The 24,407-nt window shown below is 40.9% G+C and overlaps 1 protein-coding gene across 8 annotated transcripts in view; it reads left to right on the top strand.

The window, feature by feature from the left end:
* Window positions 1-21,071, top strand: part of ENAH (ENAH actin regulator) — a 90,787-nt gene extending 69,716 nt beyond the window's left edge. For 3 of the 8 annotated variants that reach the window (XM_066316278.1, XM_066316280.1, XM_066316281.1), the window contains 11 exons: window positions 2,308-2,627; window positions 3,841-4,641; window positions 6,437-6,744; window positions 6,998-7,137; window positions 7,520-7,574; window positions 7,868-7,916; window positions 9,966-10,032; window positions 12,441-12,503; window positions 15,884-15,962; window positions 17,182-17,239; window positions 18,028-21,071. In XM_066316278.1, the coding sequence (XP_066172375.1) occupies window positions 2,308-2,627; window positions 3,841-4,641; window positions 6,437-6,744; window positions 6,998-7,137; window positions 7,520-7,574; window positions 7,868-7,916; window positions 9,966-10,032; window positions 12,441-12,503; window positions 15,884-15,962; window positions 17,182-17,239; window positions 18,028-18,065 (1,978 nt within the window). In that variant the 3' untranslated portion in view covers window positions 18,066-21,071. The remainder of the gene's footprint in view (window positions 1-2,307; window positions 2,628-3,840; window positions 4,642-6,436; window positions 6,745-6,997; window positions 7,138-7,519; window positions 7,575-7,867; window positions 7,917-9,965; window positions 10,033-12,440; window positions 12,504-15,883; window positions 15,963-17,181; window positions 17,240-18,027) is intronic. The other 5 variants (XM_066316282.1, XM_066316279.1, XM_066316283.1 and 2 more) reach the window with 5 other exon arrangements.
* Window positions 21,072-24,407: the final 3,336 nt, after the last annotated feature.

Here is a 24,407-nt window from a genome sequence, read left to right as displayed (position 1 = left end):
GTAAAGAAATGAAGAACTTAAGCAAAAGAAATTTTCTGGCAGTTGCTTGATGTGTTGTTAAACCCAGGGGATTGATACCTTTCAGTATTATAAACTAAATATAACATGAAATGTTTATGATCCCAAATGCCATATCTGCATTTTAGGTTTAGGATGAACAGAGTGTACATTTCTAGGTAGAATATGCTCATTTCTGGCAAATGAATGCAAGGAATGACGAAAATAAACAAAGCTGCTTTGGAGTCTGTCAGTGTTTTCTTCTGCCTTTTAGATACAAACATGTGCATCCACCTCTCCTTTACGAAAAAGAATTTTCACATGACCAAGCTGAAGTTAGCCTTGATGAAAACCCTGGTTTTTTTCCAATAATAGGTTTTATCTGAGGGGAAAAAAAGAGCACATAGTCAAATTACCTTTGTACAGAATAAACAAATACGTAACGTGAAAAATATTTTTAATACCTCTTGGAGCTTAAATTTATGTGATTTCTATTATATTTTCTTAACATTTGTAGAAATCCTGTACTGGTTCCAAATATACATGGGTCAATCACCAGACTTCTTAGTGGACTTCAGAGGCTAAAAATCAGTCATTTAACAAGCTGAGTTGCAGCTCCAATTTCATAGTGACTGCTCTTACAGCTTTGTATGGCTCAGGGAAGAAATGGTAGAGGAGCAGAACTGGTTTTTTTGCTTCTGATGGGAAATGAGTTAAGTAGTGAAAAAAGTCTTTTTGTTGTGCATAACTGGAACTTACTTGGTTATAGAAATTATGAAATTTCATTATTTATAATTTTTTTTTGTAACGGAAGAACATTGTTTTAAAAATCAAATGGACTTCAATAACAATAGTTCATGGGCTGGAGTTTGCAGTTATTGCTGGTATTTTCTGGGCATGAAAAGGAGTGAAACAGCTGAAGTCCCCTTCCTTTACAGAATTCAGTCCTTATGACAATTCAGGTCTCCTCTCTGCTTTATATTTATGAGCTGGCTGTGCTTTATGTTTGTTGAGAAGCTGTGTCTGAAACTTGACAGAAAAAAATGGCTCTGTGCTTTATTGACAAGATTTTCTAACTGTTATCATTGAGGTTTTGGGTTGTGGGTTTTTTGGGGGTTTCCTTTGGTTGTTTTTTCATTCGTTTGTTTTGTTGTTTTTTGGGGTTGGGTCGGTGGGGGTCTTTTTGTTTTCTTTTTTGAAGCAAAGGATTCAAGAATTCAGATAGAGAACAGCAACTAGCAACATTTTTAGTGTTAGGTACTGACAGTAATGTACTGGCCACAGCTGGGAGGAAGATGTGCCTAATTTTTGTTTTAGCAGTGAGTTATCTCCAAGAGATGAGAAAACTCTGGAAATCAAAGTGCTGTATTTTAAGCAACTAAGAAGATATATCTTAAAAAAAGCCCTAAAAAACCCTAAAGAAAATGTAAAGTTGTGAAGAAAGGATCAGAAAGGTGGTATAGCTTTTCCCACTGTAATTTTTTTTTTTTTTTTTAGGAAAGCCCTTTCAGCCAAATCAGTGGCATTGGCAGAGAATTTTACAAGGTTTCTTCTTACTCTTAGGATATTTCCACTGCCTGGCTTATACTTGTATTCCTCCTCTTCATGTCTTCCCCCTCTGCTTTGCTTTGCAAAGACTCCCATGAGCTGGAAACCCTGCCAGCTCCCTGCAGTGTTTCCTTGGCTGCTGCACCCTGGATTTTTTTTTACTGTGTCCAGTTTTGTTGTGCCTTCAGGGTGTTCTCATGTTGTTGCCAGTTCAGCTGTGTGTGTTACTATCCAAGTGGGGATGGACATGTGTGCATTTTGATGCTTCTGTTAAATTTGGATAAATTCTACCTGACTGGTTAGTCCAAAACCCATCATTTATTTGGGCGTGGGGTTTTTTTTAATGAGTATTTGTGTTGCGACTATTTCACTGTACTTCTAGTCACTGGTTTGAGTATAAAATACCATACAAAGAACAAATGTAACTCCATATCCCAAACTGGGAAGATTGTATCAGTTAGTAAATTAGCAGCATCAGCTTTCTATTCTTACCTGTTGAAGGCTGTCTCTCAGAATGTTCAATTAGTTAAGAGGAAATCGGATATGTGATTCTTTTTTACTGTAAACATAATAAAACTATTATCCAGCTCAGAAAAATGGCATGTTGGAGTTAAGGCTTCCACGTAGGTACAAATGCTGTGCTTTTGTTCTCGCTGCTGCCAAGATTGTTGATTAGTTTATCTCCTTGTCCTTTTAACAGTTGCTTGATATTTTTGGTTTTCGCTTTGCAGCTCAGTGTCTTTCCTTTTCTCACAATTGTAGACAGTTGCAAGAGCAACAGAGGCAGAAGGAGCTGGAACGGGAGAGGCTGGATCGTGAGCGAATGGAACGGGAGAGGCTGGAGAGAGAGAGGCTAGAAAGGGAAAGACTGGAAAGAGAGCGCCTAGAGCAGGAGCAACTGGAGAGAGAACGGCAAGAAAGGGAACGGCAAGAGCGCCTGGAGAGGGAGAGACAAGAGAAGGAGAGGCAGGACCGGGAGAGACTTGAACGACTTGAACGGGAGAGGCAAGAAAGAGAACGGCAAGAACAGTTGGAAAGGGAACAGTTGGAATGGGAAAGAGAGAGAAGAATTTCAAATGCTGGTAAGAATTTCAAAACCTGAGCATGTTCTACCACCAGACTGCTCTTTATATGTTTGGGTGATGGAGTGTGAGAGAACCAACAAATGGCAGTGAGTACAGCTGTGTAGCAACAGTCAGTATTTCAGGCTTTGTTTTGCTGGAATTCCTTCCCTTTTTTTATGGCAAGAAGTCTAAGAGCTTTGACTTTCCTGTCATAATTTTCCATTACCTCTGAAATTATTTTTTTTGCGCTATTTGCTCACTCTGTTGCCACACTGTCTGATCACGTGGAAGAACTTGATAATTTTGGGCACCTCCAATGTTGGTTAAAGTGTGATGAGTTAAACTTTTTAAATACCTTATCATTGTTTGCTCTATTCAATGAATGTATTGTCATTACCTAAGCTGGATAAAAGCCCCTAAAAGGTGTCAGGTTGAGTGTGTTAACATAGAAGGTATGTTCCTATATAAGGCAAAGTAATACTGTGAGAAATGCTTTTCAGTCTGAGGTCTTGCTTAATCTATCATTGTAGTAACATTTCAGTGAAACGTGTTGTATGTATTTGTAGATAAGATAATGCACTGCCTGTGGAAATGTATCCAGTGATAACTGAAAGCTTTCTCATTTTGGTAATGCAATGGAACATTAGTCAAGTGTTTGGTTGTTCTTCAGTCTCAAACTGATTTTGCGTAAGTCAGCTCATGGTGAAAGTCAAGGAATACTGTCTAAGTCATTTTAGAATAGAGGATTTTATTGGTAGTTTTACCTCCAGTACTTTCAATATTTGCTATGGAGCTTTTTCTGGGGAATAGGGAGAGATGACACTTGCTGCCCATGGTAAGAGTTTTATTAGTGGAGTTGAAACAAATGTTAAGATCACTATATTTGCTTGCAGTTTGCAACCAAACAAGAAGATAATAACTGGTAAAAGACTGATTACTCAACCCTATATCTAATCCATCTCACAGATGGGATTTGAGAAAACTTTCTCTAGAACGTACTTGTAAATTCAAATGTTGGCACAAAAAGAGTTGGTAAAATTTAAGAGCAGCCGTTGATAATATGTAAAACTTTCCTAACAGTATTTTCACTTGTGCCTAATCCTCTGGTACTAACTGTAGTCTACATTTTTACATTTTGTTTGATTGCTGGTTTTGTTGCTTCATTAGCTCCCTTTTTCTCTTTCTCCTTTTTTTATCCTGCCTTTGCTGCTGCTTTCCATCTTCTGTCCAGCTCCATCTTTCGACAACTCCCCGTATAGCACTCCACTTCCTGAATACTCCAGTTGCCAGCCTCCTTCAGCACCTCCTCCATCATATGCAAAAGCAGTCTCAGCACCAATGGCAGAGGCCACACCGGAGTACGCTGTAGTGACTTCTGCACCACCGACTTCCACTCCCCCTACACCGCCTCTAAGGCACTCTGCATCACGTTTTGCTACATCCTTAGGCTCAGCTTTCCACCCCGTTCTCCCCCATTACGCTACGGTTCCTCGTCCGCTGAACAAAAGTTCTCGGCCCCCTTCTCCCGTCAGCGCCGCGGCGACTTTGCCTCCCAGCACAAAGCCCGTGGCCTGGGCCGCGCCCAGTTTCGCCCCTCTGCCCCCGTCTCCTCCAGTAATGATAAGCAGCCCACCAGGCAAAGCTACTGGCCCGAGGCCTGTCCTCCCGGTGTCGGCTTCCAACCCGGTGACCCAAATGTCCACGTCTCCCACGGCTCCTAACGGGCTTCCTGAAAACCTGGCTTATCCGGTTCCTTCACCTTCTACCTCAGGTCCAACGCCGCCTCCGCCACCTCCTCCCCCCCCACTGCCTTCCTTTCCGCCTCTGTCACTCTCTGGACCTCAAGCTTCTCCTTCTCCCAACTCCCCGAATGCCTCGACTCCCTCATCCAAGCCTAGTGTTCTCCCTTCTCCCTCTGCAGCTACCCCTGCCTCTGTTGAGAACTCTCTAAACTCTGTGCTGGGAGACTCCTCTGCTTCTGAGCCAGTCTTGCAGGCAGCCTCTCAGCCGGTTGAACCTCCGAGCCAGCAGGGTAAGGCTTTCTGTTATTGCTACTAATGCGCTAAGCAGGGCGGAGCCCCTGGGTGTCAGAGCCCCTGACTGCCCCAGGAATTAACCCGCTGCTTCCAAAGCTGCAGCCATCCTAATGCCACAGCCAAACACCCTTTGGAAGACTGGGGTAAGGGAAATGGAAAAGCTCTGTGCCCAGGAGCCCAGGTTCTGTGGCCTCTCTTGAGTAAAATTGTAATTTCATAAGAACTCATCTGCTGAGAGCAGTGTTCGTCAAATTCTTGCTTGGTAAACCCTGTGCTGCTGGTTTATTTGGAAAGTGGTGTTACCAGGCAGGATCACTGGTTTCCTAATGGCAGCCAGCATAGAAGAGCATATGCGTGGCTTTGGGCATGAAAATGACCTTCAGTGAGGAGTAATTAAAATTTAGGAAGTAGTGTGTGACACCTACAGCATTTCTTTCTGGACCGTGGTTGTATTTTGCTATATGGCTGTGTGCACATACACCTATATGTGTGTATTTAGATACAGAGAGACAGGTCTTTCTGCAGTACTTTACCAGTGTATCTAAGACAGCTTTGGACAAAAAGTTTGATTAAGCAGGTGACAGCCTTAATGAGCACTCCTCCAATATGATAGAAATTCATTTTACATGGTGATACATGTCTTTGTTAACCTGAATCCTGCTTTTATATTGATTTAACAGATTCAGGTTGATTTAATAGATGTAGGTCTTTGTACAGAACTCTGCAGTAGCTCTAAAGGTGTGGGCAGAGGGGCTGCTGGGGGATGAGCAGCCTGGTACAAGCCATGCAGAATGGAGCCTGTTTATATCCTCCTGTCTGAAATGAAGGTCTGAGCTGCCTTGGGATGGAGTAGAAATAGAGTGAATGGCCTCACTTCTAGCATGGAATAAAAGTGTATATTTGGACAGTGAGTGATGCCAAGAGGATTTAACAGACTTTTAAATTTCTGCAGTGCTTAGCAGAGTAGGAAAACAGGAAGACTCATATGCAGAATTCCTGCCTTTAGAGATTTAGGTAGTTGTGCAGCATTTTTCATGCCTTATGGCAGTTTGGGTGAGACAGAGGTAGGATCTGTGGAGGTGTGGAGCTGTTGTCTAAGTCAAAATTTCTTAAACTCTTCTTGTAGTAATATAATACAGTGATCATCAGAATATTCTTTTTTCGAAGTAGACTTTATATTTGGCTAGCAGTGTGAATTTAAAGAAGTGGAAGAATGATAGATTAAAAAATAGAAGAGCTTCTTCCCATCAGCTTGAAATATGTGTCTTCTAACTCACTAATTAGTGTTCGTATTAAATTATAGAAGTTGATTGCTGGAATTATTTTAAAGGAAAGATTTACATGCAGCTTAGAAACTAGCATTGGCATTGGAACAATTCAAGGGCTCAGATGTTTGGGTGATGTGTTAGTGCTTGTTAATACAATGAGATACTGTTTAGCACCACGTGAGCACACCCTGTCCTTCCTCCTGCTAAGAAGCTCATTCCTGACTTGACTCTCTGCCTGTTTCCTGATGTGAAGTTGTTCTTGGTTGCAGCACAGAACCTGACTGGAGGGGTTTAATGTAAATGCCTCTGGAACTGTCTGATCTCTCACAGCATACTGTGTAACATTTTTAGTACACTGAATAAGAATGCTTCTCTTCTTGCTGAAATTCAGTGTTTTCTTGCCCAGTATCTTACCAGTGTTAATGTCTCATTCACTGAGCAAAAGAACCACCATTTCAATGGGAGCAAGACCTTTGTTTTCTAAATCCTTAATGCCTTCCATTTGTCTTCTCTCTGACACTAGGTGCTGTCCAAGGACCACCTGCACCTCCTCCTCCACCTCCCCTGCCCCCTGGCCCAGCTCAGTCTTCAGTAGCAGCCCCACCTCCTCCTGGCCCTCCACCACCTCCTCCACTCCCACCTTCGGGGCCTCCGCCACCACCGCCGCCGCCTCCTCCCCTGCCTAGCCAAGTTCCTCCCGTTCCCCTGCCACCTCCTGCTCCCCCCCTGCCAGCCTCGGGATTTTCAGCGGGATTCGTGTCCGAGGATAATCGCCCTTTAACTGGACTAGCAGCTGCACTTGCTGGAGCCAAACTTAGGAAAGTCTCACGGGTAAATATAACTCTGGTTTCTTTTTCCGATTCCTGTCCCTGGTTCTAACCTTTGTTCAAGGTTAACAGCAGTATCAAGACATTTGGGGTAGGCTTAATTCATTAAAAAAAAGAGCATTACAGGATGTGCTGCCAGCCCATCCTGTTCTTTATGCAGTTGTGCCTCTGGCACGTGAACTTTGCTGGTTTCATGGAGTCAGCTCGCATGAAGCAGACTTCAGATGTCATCTGCTGTCTTTTTGTGCACTCTGAAGGGTGAAGACTCCTCCAGTTCGAGTGGAGGAGGAGGAGGAAGCTCTGCTTCATCCAAAACAGACGGTGGCCGTGGAAATGGACCCCTTCCCTTGGGAGGCAGTGGGTTGATGGAAGAAATGAGTGCCCTGCTGGCCAGGAGGTGAGGAGCTGTTCCTGCTCTGCTCCAGCTGCTTAGCTATCACACAGGTGGGATTTGGGGTGCCTGCCTGCAGTTGGCTGAGGATCAGATAGACAGCAGCTCGTGGTTGCTTTGGGAAGCTGATCGTGTTTCATGAATAGCCATTTTTATTGGAATGTAATCCAGTACTTTTGTGTAAGCCTTTGTGCAGCAGTAGGGGAAGGCATACAGACTTCAAATTGCACAGTTGGTTTGGCAGGACGGCATTGCCTTTGAAGGTGTTTTGAAAGTACTTCTTAAAACACTAATTTTCATGAGGCTGTGTAAGTCTATAATTGCAGTAAACAACATTCTTCCATCTTGAAGCCATGATGAACTTGGTAACTTCTGTCTCTGCTTACAGGAGAAGAATTGCTGAAAAGGGATCAACAGAACCAGAGCCGAAAGAAGATAAAGCTGTGAGTTGAGCAGTTTAATCTAATTCACATTACTCAAAACAAGGATTATTAGAGAGATTCCAGTGGTGTACAAGGGGTTATTTATACTTTACTTTATAAATATACACACATATAGCCACTACATTGTGAAGTGCTTGCTCATTTTCTATATATAGTTGAACAGAACCATTTTAAATATATATAAAAACTGAAATATTTATACAGTTGAGATTGACTCTTTTGAATCTAACAGATTATAAAGATTTTTTCCCCCCTTCTCCTTCCCTGTTCCCTCTATTCTCCCTTTTAATCAGGAAGAATCAGAGTCTTCATCTTCTAAGGTTTCTTCAACAAGCACACCTGGTAAGTAGCTCAGGTTTGTGAACTCTGGGACTCTGTGATGCTAAAACCTAGTGACAAATCTCAGTCATCTCTGCTGAATTTTGGAGCCTGCCTCTTCTCCCATGATTACAGCCAGGGGTTTTGCTGTAGAATGGGTCCTGGTTCAGAAGATGATGGATAAAAAGAACATAAGTGAATAAAGAGTGTTAAATGCAGAGTGTTGAAATTCTTTGGCCATGATCCCTCTGCTGCAGAGGCAGTGTTTGGAGCTGTGTAGCCAACACCTCTGCTGCAGTCAGTAAGGAAAACTTGCACATTCCGCAGTTGGCCAAGAGGTATTGTCAGCATGCATATGGATTCATATTGTAAATTATTGTCTCTCAAGAGACACTCAAGACTTTCTTTTCCTGTCCTTTAGCAGTACCTTGTTGTACCCTCAGTCTCCCTGACCACCTCTCAGTACATACCTGCAAAAGTGGGGGGTTGTGCCATATAACCCTGCAGTTTGTCATCCCAAAAAGCAGTGGAAGCAGAAGGGAAGTAACTGGATAATGAAAATACCAGCGTTCAGGCTGTTCCAGCTTCCTCTGCTGATGACTTGCCCATGTGTACACTTCTCTAGATAATTCAACCACTTGATGATGTGTAGGCCTTAATATTGAAAATCACTGCTGTAGTGTGAACAAAACCCAGGTGACACCTGACCGGGGAATAAAAGGGAGTGCTAGGAGTTCTGTGTCCACATGGAAATAACTGGCCAACTTAATACTGAGATACAGACACTCTTCTAGAGAAGCCAGACTGCAAGGAAATAAATGGCATCACACAAATCAGGTTTTTCACACACACCCCCTTTTTTCCTCTTCTTTTAAGAGAGTCTGCTTCATTCTGTTAAAAACATTCTGTTAGGCAGAAAGGACATTAGCCTTAGGAAAATGACTGCTTTTAGAATGCTTCTGATAATATAGACCCAAAAGAAGGAAATTAAAACCAGTGGAAGTGGTTCCTTTAATTGGTGATGATAAGAAGCCTCATCAAACCTGTTAAAAATGTCAGATGCATTCAGAATTTGACCATTCCCTTCCAGTTGAGAAATTTTCTTCGTTTCTTGCTGTGAGATGCTCTGGTAATGCTGAGCCTCATCAGTGGAACATATCTTTATAGTGTTTTAACTGGAATGCTTGGCATCCTTGAGCAAACTGCAGCCATAGCAGAAGTTTCTCAGTTTTGCAGATACAGCCAAAATCCTGCTAAAATAATTCCTATGGCAGGACAAGTCCTGAAGACTAGTATATAAAATTAAGTTTAAGGCTTATTACTGGCATAAGTAGCTTGTACTTGGCTGAGTTACAGACTTCTGCCATTTAGATATTCTCAGTATCCAGCTGCATCCCAGGAAATTTTCTGGTCAATATGAGACTCTGAAAGGGTCTTTCTGCTTCTCTGCTTGCCCAGCTTAGCAGAGCTGAGCAATATGAAAGAAAGGGAGCAGAACAAACAAACTCAAAGTCTGAAATGAAGGCTGATAAGATCAGTGGCACACTGAAGTCCTGATAGCAAGTAATAACAATCCACACTACAGAAAGGCTGTTTCAACTTGTGCAGATTGTAAGGAATGAACCACCTTCTTTCTTGTTGCTGAAAGATATTCTAGCTGTGTCAGACTGTATCTGCTGGCATGTCACTGAAACTGGCACTGAATTAATTTTATATCATTAACAGTTTAGGAAAACTCCTTCAGCTTAAAAACCTCTTCCTCAAGTGTTTGAAGCTGACTGGTTACAAAATTCCACATTTCACAACTGAACCAATCCAATACATAAAGTATAAGCAGATTGAGAATCAAATGGCATTTACAGTGTCTGGGAGACCAGTGTGACTTGAAGATTCCCTCACTTGATGCATGCACAGATGAATACAACAAGAGGTAGCTTGATGTGAAAGAGCTAAAGCAATGTAGTAAAACCACCAAGCAGCTGACTTGGGTTGCCAGGTGCTTGAAGTTTCCTCACAGAAATTACACAGTGAATAGAAAAAAACAGCTTTTAATCTCCTCACTCTGTTTTCCAGAACTAACAAGAAAGCCTTGGGAAAGGACAAATACAGTGAATGGAAGCAAGTCACCTGTTATTTCAAGGTACTCCCCTTTTGTACCAGCTGTCTTTTCCTTACATTTGTTCTTGTTGCACATGCTGCTAAAGATACTGGACTAGAACAGTACAGATCATCTTGATACTGTTAAAGGCAAAATCTATGGGTTTAAAATTGCTGCTGTGAAACTGCTTTTAGCACTTCTAAGTAGGAATGAAGAGTTACTTTTGGAGAATGTTAGTAGGTGAAATTTTCAACAGTAAAATCAAAAGTAGTACCCAAAAAAGTTTATTTAACAATTGCTGGTGTATAACCTGAATTAATAAGGTGTATATTTGCCTACAGCAATGTTTAGTTCTTTATTTTGAACTCTGAAATTTCCTGCAAGGTGCAGTTCACATATTCAGTAGTACATCTAGACAACAGGTGATGTTTCTATTTCTCTGCTACTCATAGAATGCCTATGTGGATATTTAAGCCATCTTGGTAAGATTTGATTCTGTGACAATTTTCAGTAGCTCTTGTACCGATCTAAGAAAGTCCATCCTAAAGAAGTGTAGAAATATTTTACATTGATCCTTCAATGCAAAAGCCAGGAACATTGGTGGGCAGGAAGTGTTTTGGTAAGCGTTTTCAGTGAGTGAAATGGCTACTGTAGCAATTTTTTGGAGATATATTTAATTGTCGTTTACTTTAAGCACAAGGCTTGTGGTTCATTTAGAATTTCTGTGTGTTGTGTACACAGAGGTTAAAGGGTCCTGACTGCCATAATCTTGAGAAAGTTACCAGAATTTCTTGAGAGAAAACATAAGAACGCATTCAACTTGGGAATGCTGTGTTGGAAATTACTTGTTCTCCTTAAAATCTGGCTGTTAGAATAAGCTATAGAGATTGTGTGATCGGAGTATTAAAAAGAATTGTTCTCTGAGTGGCCTCACTTTTAGTGGCGGTTGCCCTTAAGGTCTTCAGTTCTAAAACACAACACTAAACACTCTTAGTATCTTTGTCTTTTAGAATAAATCCGTGTCTGATGTGTCTGCAGCCTGGGTTCTGGTTGCTTGCTTTGATTTTTGTCAAGAAGCAGGTGCCATTGGTGGTGATGTTCTCTGCTACACTGTCAGTATAACAAAATACTGCATCACCTTTGGCCTTGACTTTCCCCTGCCCTCTTCCCCCTCACCCCCAGTAGGTCTGACCTGCTTTAAACCAAGTTCTCTTGTGCTGATACCTTGATCTGCTTCAAAATGTGGCATTGAGGGGGAGCTTGTCACAGAAATAATTGGTGTAAGGAGTCCTAAAGAGCATTTTAGAGTTCATGTTTTGTAAGACAGTTGCTGACCCGGCCCTTTGGCTGTAGATACTTTGCTCAAACTGCTTATCCATAGGGTAAAGGGATTAATAAGTAGGTCAGCTCTCAATATCAGACTCTTTTGGGGAGTCTGGAATGTTTTGAAGTCTTGATTCTACCTGCCCCTACAGCAGTAGGTTTTTGTAAACTGTTTTATGCATCCAGTATCACTGATCTTTTTCCAACTGGTGAAAATTCAGAGGTCGCTGAGGTCTATTTAAAAATGTTTTCTGACCTAGAGGAATACAGAGGATTTTTGAGATTTCTCTTAGATGTACTGGGGCACTCTCTCCATCAAGCTTTTGTCTTCATTCATCCAGTAGAAAACGTGGGTAGAATTTAACTTGATGTGAGCTTCCCTGGGTATATACTCTGAAAGTACTTTCAGAATAAGAATTGATTGTTTATTTAATGTCAGTATTCTTTTCCAGTGCTGTCATAACCTGCTGGAAGGTGCCATAACACATACTTTGGGCCTGCTGATACAATTTTCTAGTCAGTGTTGACTGCTTGCTCTGCCAGGATGAGGAAAATTTCATAGAAAGAGAAGGTGTTAGAAGAAGTCTCTCTTGAATATCCTTGTATTTTTCTTAATTCTCTACATTTGCCAAGTCTCTGTCTCAGCAAGCAGCTTGTTAAACTAGCTTTGTTTGAGTGAGTTAGTCAGGGGAGCTGCTGTCTGAAACACTAATACTGTGTTAGCCAGGAGATGATTTCTTTCCCCTGGTGGGGCTGGAGAGCCTGCTCCTGACCTCTGCAGGAGGGAGGATGTGAGTCACTTACAGGCATTAAGCAAAGCACACCTAAGAAGCTGGCAAGTCAGCAAAATTTCCTCTTCAGAGCTTCCACAGAGGTAGACAATGCAGTTGTTTTTATTCAGAATGAATGTTTTAAGTATTTTTTGAAAAGACAGTCTTCTGTCTAAAATCAGGCCTTTTCTTTGTGTAGCAAACATCAAAGACTTCAGCTGTGGGCTTTTAATATTTCCTGAAACATGCACGTAGAACTCTTGAATCTACTGAAACCCCATGGTGTTTAAGGTGCTAAAACTGAACAAAATTAAGACCTAATATAGCTTTTAAAGGTAGTGTTTCTCCCCCTAATAGACGGGAATCTCCATGGAAAAATCTGCTTGCTTCTGAAAACAGGTTCTATGATTCATTAAACAGGTATCATCCTGTTGGGATTTGAGACCTCCTAATAACCCCTTTGACCAGTTCAGGGTTGGGCTTTTTCTACATGGGTTGGTAATCACCACATGCACCACCAGATTCCTTCTCCACATTTTGTTTGTTCAGTTGAGCCCACTATTGGACTGGTTAAAAGCAGATGATGCCAAAGACAAATTGAGATGGCTTAAGAACCAGGTACAAATTCGTATAAAATACTGGTTTTCTGGCAGTCTCCACGTGCAAAGGTACAAATTCCTGTTGAATATGCCAGGATTTAGTGGACCATTTGCAGTGTTTTAAGAAGCAGGTTTTCAAAACTTTAACTTTAGATACAGAGGAACTGGAATTAATTTTCTAGGTGTGTTTTCACACCTGCTTTTTTGATTAAAGACTTTTTAAACATTAAGTTAATGTTTCTATTTGGAACATATTCCCAAGTTAGTTAACATCATGTGTATCATTTGCTGGAAATCCAAGTTTTACTCTCTAGTGGTCATAAATTACTGACATTGAAACCCCTCAGGGTTTGAGAGCTTTCCAGAGGTAAATGTCTTACAGATCCCCCAAAAATTACTGAGTCAATTTCTTTGTTTTTCATGAAGGCGCTCGTTGTGGTGATTACTTAATCTTTTTGTATGAAAAGTTCCCCTTTTAGCTACTTATCTTGGGTGGTGTATTCTGCATGTTGGCATGAATAAAATCTTTCCTTTGCATGCTTGATTGAAGGTGTGTTAGGGACTGTCAGGGTTGCCTCACTGTCCTGTTAGGCAATGCTATGAAAAACCACACGGGAGAGCTCTTTAGCCATGTTGGGATCAAATGGCTGGGAATTTTTTATTCACTAAATTTCAATAGTTACTGTTTTGTTAAATGACAACTGCATTCAGGCTGAAAAAAGAAAAGAAATAGCATAATTTGGGGAGGAACACAGCTAGATTTTCCTGAGATTAGAAATTACCTATTTTGCTGGTTATGATATTTCAGTATTTGAATTAAGAATGTTTTGCATTTTGGAAATCAAAAAGGGAACAAACATATTGTCAAGATTGAGGGGCAGCATTCATAAAGAAGCTTTCCTCTGGAGCTTCTTAACAGATAGCAGCAGTAGATAGTTGTGGTGGGTAAAACTGACTTCTTGTTCTAAGGATAAGAAGAAAAAGAAAAAGTCAGTTTGTGTTGAGCTTTTCTTTGAAGTCATCTTATTATTACATTAAACTCATAAGTAATTTAAAAATATCTTAAAGTGTACAATTGGTTGGGTTTTTCCATTAAAGCAGGCACTAGATGCCTGTTACCAGTTGTCAGAAGCTGCATTTAAGAGGATTTTTTTCAGTCATGGTGGATAAATGGTCTCATACTATAGTGTATGGGAACAGAACTATAGTCAATGGAAATGATCAGAAATTATATATGAAGTATCTTTAAAACTCAGCTGTTCTGCCTGGAGTAAGTCAGGGCTCACAATTTGAAGTGTAAACTGCAAGTACCTAAGTACCAGATACCTGATGAAACAGCAATTGCCAAAGATCTCAGCTGATGAATGTTTTTGAGCAAGGAATTCTTCCATACTGAACTAAGCACTGTAATGTGTAAAGAGTTTTGTAAAAGATCCTAAACTGTGGTTTGCCTTCATAGCATTAGTGCACACAGTAGGTTCTCTGGTGGTTACAAGGTGAATTCTATTTTCCAGCTTCTTTCACTATCAAGTTATTCAATCTTTCATCTTCTGTCTTGCTCGGTGGATTTTGTGTTTAATTTTGGTGTATTTCAAGCAATAGTAATTAGCAATTTCTCTCTGGGAACTTAAACTGTGTGGACTGAAGTCTTTACAGCTGTGACAATTGAGATTTGTGAGCCCAAGGGAAGAACAAGTATCAAACCAACATTTTGATGTGTGCACCCTTTTCTGTTGGGAGTCACATTTTGGGTGTTCTTCAGTTAGCAAGTCAGAAAATAGTCCTCTCAGGTTGTAAAAGTCAACAAGACAATCCAGTGTGAGTTTCATTCAGCTCTTACTGAATAAAACCAGTGTAATAGGATAATTTCCCTATGGATTCACTCCTGTCTTGTAAGGGAAGATGCATGAAAGCTCAAGGTAGTGATTTTGTAAAACAAACTAAGAAATAAAGTCTTTTCCTTGTTCCTGTCCACCTTCATTGCAGTGAATCAGTCTGCACCCTCATGTAACAAATGCAGAAAAATGCAGTGCTAAATGAATTCCTCCTATGTAGGAATTTTGCAGGGACACACTGGGTGTAGGCCAGGCTATTTTGTTCAGAGATGCCACATACAAGGGCAGTGAAATAGGACCCAGTTTCATCTACTTTATACTCTGCCCTTCTTTAAAGTTAGCATACTGTGATTATTCTAAACATGGGGGAAACCTCTTGAGATGAATTGTCTGGAATTTTATCAACAGCTTCTTTTTGGCTGGAAATTTTATAGGTAAGGGAGGGAGAATGCTAGCCAAGATGTAAAATGTATTTAAGAATAGCAGAACATTGCTCCCTCTTTGGAGAACTCTTTCGGTTTTCCTGCTGTGAACATCCAGGCTCTTGTCTCTGCTCATAGCTCTAGTAAAGTCCATGAGTCTGAACTACCCCTTGAATGAGAGAGAGGATCAGGAAAGAGAAGTGGAAAGGCAGGAAACGCCCTTCTTTTGAAATCTGTGTTAAAAATGCAGGGTGATCTGGGCAAGCAAGTTTTTGATGTCTAAAAGAGAGCATTTCATAAGCAAACCTCAAACATGACATAGTCCAAAACATTAGAACTTCCTCTCAAGTATCACCAGATAAATCTTGCTGCTGTTAGAGTATTTGTTTTCAGTAGCTTTAGAATGCTGGATGGAATAATTGAGGTTGCAGAGGAGTTGGATAACATTGCTTGGGTCTGTCAACTGTTGAAAATCCCCCAGGGTGATTGTTGAGTGTTCATACAGTCAGCATCAACATGCAGTCATTAGTTAGTGGGAGTGCTTCCTTGGGAGAGTCTCTTTTGAATGAGCAAGCAGTTAAAAAAGGAAAGTACTTGACGTTTGAAGGCATTCAGCTTTTCATGACCACTATGAAGAAATCAGAAACCACAGACAGTGAAATCTGTCTCCTGCTTTGAAAGTTCCTGTTTAGAACTAATAACTCTTCTGGTAATTAATATTTCCAGTGTGTGGAAAACATTCTTGGGTGTTGCTTTCTATTCTGTGTGGTATTTTGGGTCTGCTTGATTTTTCCCAGCCTCCCCCTCCCAATTTTTTTTTTTCCATTCTGATTTTTTTCTATGTTTTTGTTAGACAAACATCAGCAATTTTGATGAGGGAGTCCTAGGTATCCTGTAATAATGAACAACCAGTAACTCATGAATTTTGTGGTTTTGTGCTGCAGACCAAAATCTACACCAACGGGACAGCCCAGTGCCAACGGAGTACAGTCAGAAGGTCTAGATTATGACAGATTGAAGCAGGTATGTGTATAATGCTTTAAAAAGGATTGCTATATAAGTTGGATATAAGGACTTGCAGCTGTCCAATACCTCCTTTTAACTGTTTTGTTAGCCAGTTCCAAAGTTAATGATTCAGTAATTACTAGTATTTATTTTTGCCCAAGCATGTGTCAGTATTCTTAGGAGCTGCAGCTGTAGGATGGTGGCTTAGACAGCCCCATTAGTTTCTCACAAAATTCCCGTGTTGTTGACATAGATGGAACTAGGAAATCAGTTTACCTGGAAAACCTTTCCTTCTCTTCTCTGTACACAAACAAGCAGCAAGCCCTTGGGGCAGCTCTAGCAGAGCAACTGTCACCATGTTTTAGTACCAGATCTGAGCACCTGTGGTCACAAGTTTGGTGGTGGAGGAGCATCCAGGGATGCTGTCTTTTGTGTAGCTCTCCAGTTCAAGAGCAGAGGAATCCTGTGGGAATTGCAGAGTTGGAGGTGAAGGATCTCCAAGTGGTGTTTGGATCAATGGGTCCATCAACAAGTGGGGAGGGAGATTCCGGTGCATGCTGCAGCTCCGTGGGTAATTCTAGAGCCACTTTTACTTTAGTAGCAACTTTTAGTTGCTTCTAGAGCACGTCCCCATGTAGTGGGTGGCTTTAGGTTGGGTTATGGATCAGTTCTGGTTGGTTCTGGATTGGGTCCTACCTCAACAGGTAGTTCTAGAGTGGTTTCTGTCCTGGTGAGTGGTTCTGGAGGAGCTGAGAGGAAAAGATAGAAAAAACAGTAATCAGGGACAGCACTTCATTCTGTTGCCTTCATTCCATCACATTCCACCGGGGCTGGGATCTTGGTACCTTGATTATCCTTTTCTTTTCTTTTTTCCCTTGGAATACTTCCTTGGCTTGTGGTGTTGAGTGAGCTCCTTTGCATTCCACATCACATTTCACCTGTAGCAAGGCTTTGTCATTCTTATCCCTTCTCCTCTCATAAATTCTGCAGGAATCAATTTGTGGCACTTCTAGGGACTGTTTTTCCTGCATTATATCTGCATTAATAATATTCTAGGGATGCCTTAGGTTTTGAGGATTAACTTGGAAGCTGAGGGGTGGGTTATGCTTCTCAGAAGGGTTGTGGATTAATGGAAAGATTGTAGTGGGGGAATTCTGGATTTCTCTCCACAGAAAATTTACAGGTAGCAAAAGTAATCTGCTTGCTAATCTGTTATTTATGCTCTGACACATTTTAGGACATTTTAGATGAAATGAGGAAGGAGTTAACGAAATTAAAGGAAGAACTCATTGATGGTAAGTATTGCTCTGTTCACTGCTGCTGCTCAGTTTTAGAGTAGCTGCAGGTGCTTCAAAATGTAAATAAAATGTATTGGTAGCCTGAGAGCGATTTATTGGTAAATGTAGCTTTGTTCTTCATCTGGTGGCAAACCACTGGTGCCAGACCTGTTCCAGCTGATGTGCTCCAGTGATTTATCTCCTGGGGGTTTTGTTTTAGTAGAACATTGATACCAGTGTGTCTTTTAAGAGTGGTTGAAGTGATGCTGTATTTGAGTGATTTGAAGTTATCCCTACTATCATTTGGTGCTAGGTGGGTTATTTTTAAATAATCCAGAGCTGCTGAGGTACATATTTCAAAACTAGTAATATTCATAGGAGAATTGTGCTTCCAGCTTTCAGTTACCTCTTCTATCTATAATGTAAGAGTCAAAGAAAAGAATTCTCTCAGTTCCCATTTTTATTTTAACAGAAGCTATTTTCCTATGTAGTCTTCTGTACTTAAGGGAAATCATTGAGAAAGCATAATCTTCAAGGTCCCCCTGTCAGGAATTAAATAAAACTCTGTCTGTGATTTGCTACCTTGGTGGAGGTGGGAACTGAAAATTAAGATTTTAACATAAATTTCACAGGAAGAAGAAAGGTAGTGCCTGGTTGATAATGCCACTTGTCTGAAGCCACATGGGGCTGCCTTAGGTGTTGGTTATTCGTGCTGTGAGAGCAGGGTGAGCCTGCTTTGAGGGGTCAGTTGTGTGTTCCAGCTTCCTGCCCTGTTTGATTGGCTGACTCTGTCTCTCTCTCTGCAGCTATCAGGCAGGAACTCAGCAAGTCCAATACTGCATAGAAAGACTCGTACTAAGCCGATGTGACTCTTTAACTTGATATAAAACTGACTACGTTTTGTGAGCTGTTAGAAGAAAATGGAGACAGACAGACAGACACTTGGAAGGAGGGAGAAACAACCTATTCTGAAAAGCTTCAGACACATCACTCTGGTGATAATGCTATTCCCCTCCTAGTTTGCAGCTTTTTTCTGACCTTTACAGCAGGGTGGAAAAGACTCTTAAAGTTACTGTAATGATTATGCAGAAATTCCTACATCTATCAGACAAGATCACAGTGCTTTGAAGTCTACTCATGTCAAGGTAAAATTGCACATGTTTCAGAATTTGTTGTTAAGACAAAAAAACAGGGAAAAGCTTGGGAAGGCTTTTCAGAGAGGTTTTCTTTGTTAATGAAGGAGTTAGCAAGTTATACTGTTGTACTTCAAATGTATCTCAGGTTTGTCTTCCTATCATATCTGATATTTCCATGAGTAATTTAAGAGATCAGATGTGTAGAGGTTCAGTTCACAAGACAAGGAAAAATTAGAGACGCGTGCTTTTAAAGGGCAATATTTGTAAGTGAGGATGACCTAGACGGTGATGACATATCAAGATTTTGGAATTTTATGATAGGAAGCCTCTCTAGTTAGCCTTCATGCAATTTTCTAGGAAAATTTAAAAAAAAAAAAAAAGCAAATACAGTCCAGAGTTTAAAGATGTAGATGCCTTCCTACATTGTTACGATGCTTTACCAAATCTAAGACTTCGACATAAAGCGAATCAGCAGTCAAATGTAAATCATTAGTATGTTGTAGATTTACAGTAGATTTTGGGGCTTTTTTTAGATTTATGCATGTGGACATTTTGTAATGTAACACAACACAGCCAGCTTTTTAATTAAAAGAAAAATTGCATGTCACAGAGTAGCCTTTTCATTTGTAAGGCTTAATTTATGCCCAGAAAGATGTGGGAAGAGGGAGGGGGAAGGTGACACATTTTTATTACTTTCTACACTTTTTCTTCATCTTACATGCATGTGTAATAATGAGGAAAACATGACTTTTATCAGTAACCATGTTAATGGAACCAGGTACTTGATCCTTTTGTATCTTTTTTCAGTTTTCTATTTGAAATTCAGTAATAACTTCCAGTAATGGTTCGGAAACTCCCACATGAACCGAATTTGTTTCTCGGTGAGAGAAAAAACGTTGTAGGCATCTGACTTGCTGAGGATGCCCCTGTGTAAGTGCGTTGTCCTTCACCTTTTCACCATGACCCTCTGCTTCACTCTTTTCTGAGACTCCTTTTTTTCTTGGTTGTTTAATGAAACAGAACAGCAGTAGTTACCTGAGAACAATCAGGTCACAGTAAATGGCCCCTTCTCCTCCTAATTTATCTGCCACCCTCCTTTCCAAGAAAACACAAAACCAACAAAAAACCCCCACAGCTCCACACAACAGAAACCCTGAAAAAAACAGCAATGATATGCCATTGGTTTTGCTCAACAATTTGAGAATCATTGTTAGGGGAGGTGATAACCTCTCTCTTTCCCAGGGTTTTCAATCTTATAAGTGTAAATTCTTTCTTTTTTTAATTTTGTTTTTTAATGTGGTAAAGTTCAGTGGAATAGAAATTCTGCAAATTGGCTCTGTAGTGCTTTAGACAAAGAATATGGATGAAAATCTTCCCTTTTCCTTTGCACTGTCCATTTTTCCAAGCTGTGTTTGCTTTGGGATCTGTGCTGATCCAGAAGAAAAGTTTACTTACAACTTGTGGAGAGATTTGCTTACAAATCTCTCTTACAGGCAGCTCCATTCGTGGCACAGATGCTTTCAATGACAGACTGTCTAGAGTGCTGAACACCAAAGCAAAACAGCACTTAACAGCTTCAGAAAGGCTTCAATAGGAAATTTTTTCTCCCATTCAAACATTGCCTGATCTTATAGGTTCAGATTCTAAGGGAAGACGACAGTGGAAATATTGCCTAACTCCATTTATTAATATTTTTTTTTAATAAATAGGAGAAACAACATCACTTTTCTGCATGCATTTATTGAAGGCATTAAAAAAGAAGAAAAATCCGTAGTAAGCTTGTCAAGTACTGTTTTATCTCAAAACAAGAGGAGGCATTTTCATCTTTGTTGATGTAGCTTTTTGTTTTACACAGACTTTTTGAGCAGTAAGGATGTTTACCCTTGTCAGAAATCACATTTGATTCGTTTCTAGGAGGGTTCAGGAGTTACATAGTGGAATAGCATGGATGGCTATAAGTGGTCCAAAATTAAAGGCTGAACTTCTAGATTGTGCAAGGAACTGGCTTATGCACTAAACGTTTTGTGCCTTGGTCTACAATTAACATGATTTCTGTTTAAAAGAAAAAGGAACAGTTGTTGTCTTTTTGTGCTGCTTCTACATTATATACTTTCTGTAATCCCAACCTGCAGAACTGGTTCTTTCCAGAAAATCGGATTGAATTAAAGATTACTGTAGACATTTCCTGACCTACTGACAGTTGCACCATTTCCAGAGATTTCAGTATTGAAAATGAACTGCAGAAGCTACGATTATTTTGCTTACTGGTGACTAAGTTCTTTAAAAACCATATTGTGGTGGTTCTGTGCTTTTGTACAATGGATGTCTTAAGCTGAGGGCAGTTTAAGGGATCCTTCCTAATGCCAGGAGGGCGTTGCTTTCCTCAACACTGTGATCTGACCTGTGATAAACCTGCACTATAGACAAGTGGCTACCGAGTCAACCGCAAACCAACTGAATGTAAAACCCTTAGTGCTGGTGCTGAAATCTCTTCAGACAGTCATAATGATTTCCAGTTCGTTGTTTTAAAGTTATCAAGTGTCAATCAAAGACTGAAGCTGTTCACTAATGAATGTTGACTTTTCATGCATTTAGGTTTACCTTCTTTTTAGTTTCTCAGTTCATTCTCTGCTATTTTTATCATATTGTGTCATTTTAAATTTCTTACATGCTAACGTTTTGTTTGAGCGAATGAAATAAAATTGCAATATATACACGTTGCCACCATTTATTTCTGGAACCTCTTAGAAGACTCTCTGAGATTTACTACTCAAAGTCCCCAAATTTTTAACGACTGTGATCATTCCTTACTCCTGGATTCCACCTCTCCGTGTTGTTTCTCCATCAGAAGATCCAGTAGAGAATAGCGAAGACGTAACCTTACAAAGAATGTAACTGCAGGGACTGTGTACATTCATGAATGGTAACTGCTGTATATAAATTAAAATTAATTTCCAATGTATGATGTGATTTACACATGGTATATGCACACTTTGGTCTCTGTATCCAAGGAGAACATGGGAGGGAGAAGGAAAGACTGGGGGGGAAATAATTGCAGTCAGTCTGACTTCTTCTCTTCCTGCTTTTATGTTCATGACTTATTTTCAATACTGTAATAAAGCAAACCTACCATGGCAGATCATTAGAGGTTTCTGTGCACTAAGGCCAGTTTGCTCAGTTTATCTTACAGCAGAATACTGAGCAGAGCTGCTCAAATGTCCTTGACTTGACACCCTGAAGCTGTACTTCGCTTCTGCTGTTGTTTGGCAAACCTTGGTCCCAGTGCCAAGTTTGGCATCAACCTTAATGAGTTATAAAGGTTCGGGGTTTTTTAAATAAAATTACCACTAGATTCTAAAATGGTCTGCTGTTCTTGGGGCAGTGTTTAAGGCACCAAGTGAAAACATTCCTGATTTAAATGTCCTAACAGTGTTACCAACTCAGTCCATTGGTGTCAAGGGATGGATGGTAGCTACTTTTGGAAGTTGTGTATTAAAAGGTAGCGAGATGGTCTGTGGTTATTCAAAGTGGGGGTTGTCATGGGCTCTTCTGAAAATGTTTAACTGGACTCGGTTCCAGTACTGAGTATTACTTGCCAGTGTCTTCTACATCTAGTCATACAAAGCTTGCAAAATTAAGAATATTACCTCAGTTTTCAGTAGGTGAACAAGGTGGGAAGCAAGAAAAGTTTTTCCCAAACTGGCTTTTTACCAAACACTTAAGAATTCCTTTTGAGGCTGTAAATTTTCTTGATTCTGTAGGCTGTTGCTGGGCGGGAGGTGATGGAGAGAAGGTAAAAAGGGAAAAGTCAGTGATTTTGGAGAAACTGGGACCAGCTCAAAGTTCTTGAAGAACAGGCTAAAGATCACTTAAATTCTTTGTCTTAAGGGATGGTTTTGGGAAATGAGGCTGCTTTTACATGCTATCTGGGAGTCTTAAAGGAGAGAGAATTAGTATGTTAAATCAATACTGTCACAACATGTATTTGCACATTCAGAAGAGCATGTCAGTAAGTCAGCCTGTATTGGGGCCTACCAGGAGTTAAGATTTATTTTAACACCGTGGAAATGGTCACCTAAAAACTGTTGAAATTGATACATCAGGAGCTGTATTCAAGTCAGTGTAGGTTTATAATCTTAAACTAAAAACCTGTGTAATAGGAACTGATGGAATTTTCAAAGATAGGGCAGAGGAGGGGTGATTCTGGATGTTGGAAAAGCTCAGGCAAACCTTACAGTCACAGCCCAGTCTGCAGGATACCTGGTAATCAGCATCTTCCATTGCAGATGGAAGGGCCTTCCTCAGGTAGTTGCTGAAGGTCAAGGAGCTTTGGAAATTGCCTCCCTTTTATAACTGGATCCCATCAAACGGAGTTTCTTAACGTTTACGTTGTAGAGCTTGGTGTCCTGGATCTTAGTTAGTATTATGCTCATGTCTTACTGCTAAACTGTTCAGTGGAGATGTGGAGCAGCTGCTGCAGCTGGGCTGTGCTGCTGCTCTGGCTGTGGCAGCTCCAAGCTGACAGTTTCTCTAAGATGCATATTTCTGCCATCATCATTACTCAGTGATGGACACTGCCCTCTCCTCCCTTCTCAGCCTGTTTTGAAGCCGTCACCTGTGTGACATTTTCACTTCTCTTTGTGACTGCAGGTCTCTCCCTCAGTTCCCTCAAGCACAGTAGAGTTGGAAGAGATTTCCCATCTTCATCTGATGTTTATCATTTTTAATGTAAATTTTATCACCAACCAGCTGGAGCCACTTAAGTCCCCAGCTATTCCCTGAACAACATCAGCTCAGCAATAAAGTTGCCTGTGCTAATGTGCTGTAAGTGTGCTGAACTGCTTTTCCTTGCAGGGTCTCTGGAATTGTCCTGCTGACACAGGAAGAGGAGGGAAAAACATAGTGAGGAAGTGGGTACAGGAAGAGAAGTGTAAGGGATTCTGGAAGTGTTCAGGCTACCTGCAGGGAAGGATGCTGCTGGAATGAATGGGACTGCAGGAGGCCTGAAAACACAAACAGCTTTTAAACCTGTTCTGGATGCTGATGGAATCCACAAATCGAGATAGTCAGGAGGGGTGGCTTTCTGGGCAGTCTGAAGGCTGCTTGCCCATCAGTGTAGGGCTGGGAAGTTTAAAAAAAATTACCTGACTGTTGAAGGTAAATTTTCTGCTACTTGACTTTTTTCCCCCAGCCCTGTTATTGTGAAACCTGTTAGACCCTACACGGTCGGTAAGTCCTGTGATGCTGCAGAACCAGCCCCAAATGCCCCCCTGAGGAAAAGGGGGTGCAGACACACCCATAAATTCCTCCTGGATGGATCTAGGGGTGTCTGTCACTGCCAAGAAGCCTTGTGGTTGGAGAAGTTGAGGAACAGAATTTTACATGGCTTTTAGGCTGAAATCTTTCTCTCTGCCAGTGCCAGGCCAATTCTGCTTCAAACGTGAGCATCAACAGTGTGCTTAGTAATCTTTGCACCACTAATGAGAAAAGCTGTGCTTGGCTCTCAGTCCCACAAGTTGACACTGCAGTCTAGGAAGAGAGAGGGGGTCCAAGGAGTCCAGTGCTGATGGAGTTGGTTCCTCAAGGAGTTTATGGGGTAAGTGAAAAATCCTTGCCAGAGTTCAGAGTGAGTGATGACAGAAATGCAGCCAGAGTGTTTGGATTCTCAGAAGTAAGAACCTTTTAATATCCTACTCTTACTTTCCATCTCATTAGTTATATGGGAGTGAATGTCTCAGTGAGCCAGTTTTATGTGTTCCAGCTCCCAAAAGTGACTTGAAGTAGGACTTCCCAAAAGTGAATTAGGGTAGGAGTTAGGCACTCAGAAAACTGAGATTTGCTGTTCCATGGCTTAATGAAGTGAGGAGGAGGAGGTGACCACCACACCAGGAGCAGTGGGAAGCTGAGGAGTTCAGTCCTGTTGGACACTGGAAGTTCAGGGATATGGGAGGTGCCTCATAAATATTGTGTCCCCAGAGGGAAGTGCAGTCAGCCATGGATGCACACCTTGGTCAGGAGCCTTTGTCTAGCAGAGAAAGGAAATCCACTGC

This window comes from Sylvia atricapilla, chromosome 3, assembly GCF_009819655.1.
Source record: "Sylvia atricapilla isolate bSylAtr1 chromosome 3, bSylAtr1.pri, whole genome shotgun sequence".
NCBI classification, from domain to species: domain Eukaryota; kingdom Metazoa; phylum Chordata; class Aves; order Passeriformes; family Sylviidae; genus Sylvia; species Sylvia atricapilla.
The sequence above is the reverse complement of the archived record's forward strand: the minus strand, read 5'-3'. Positions and strand labels throughout refer to the sequence as shown.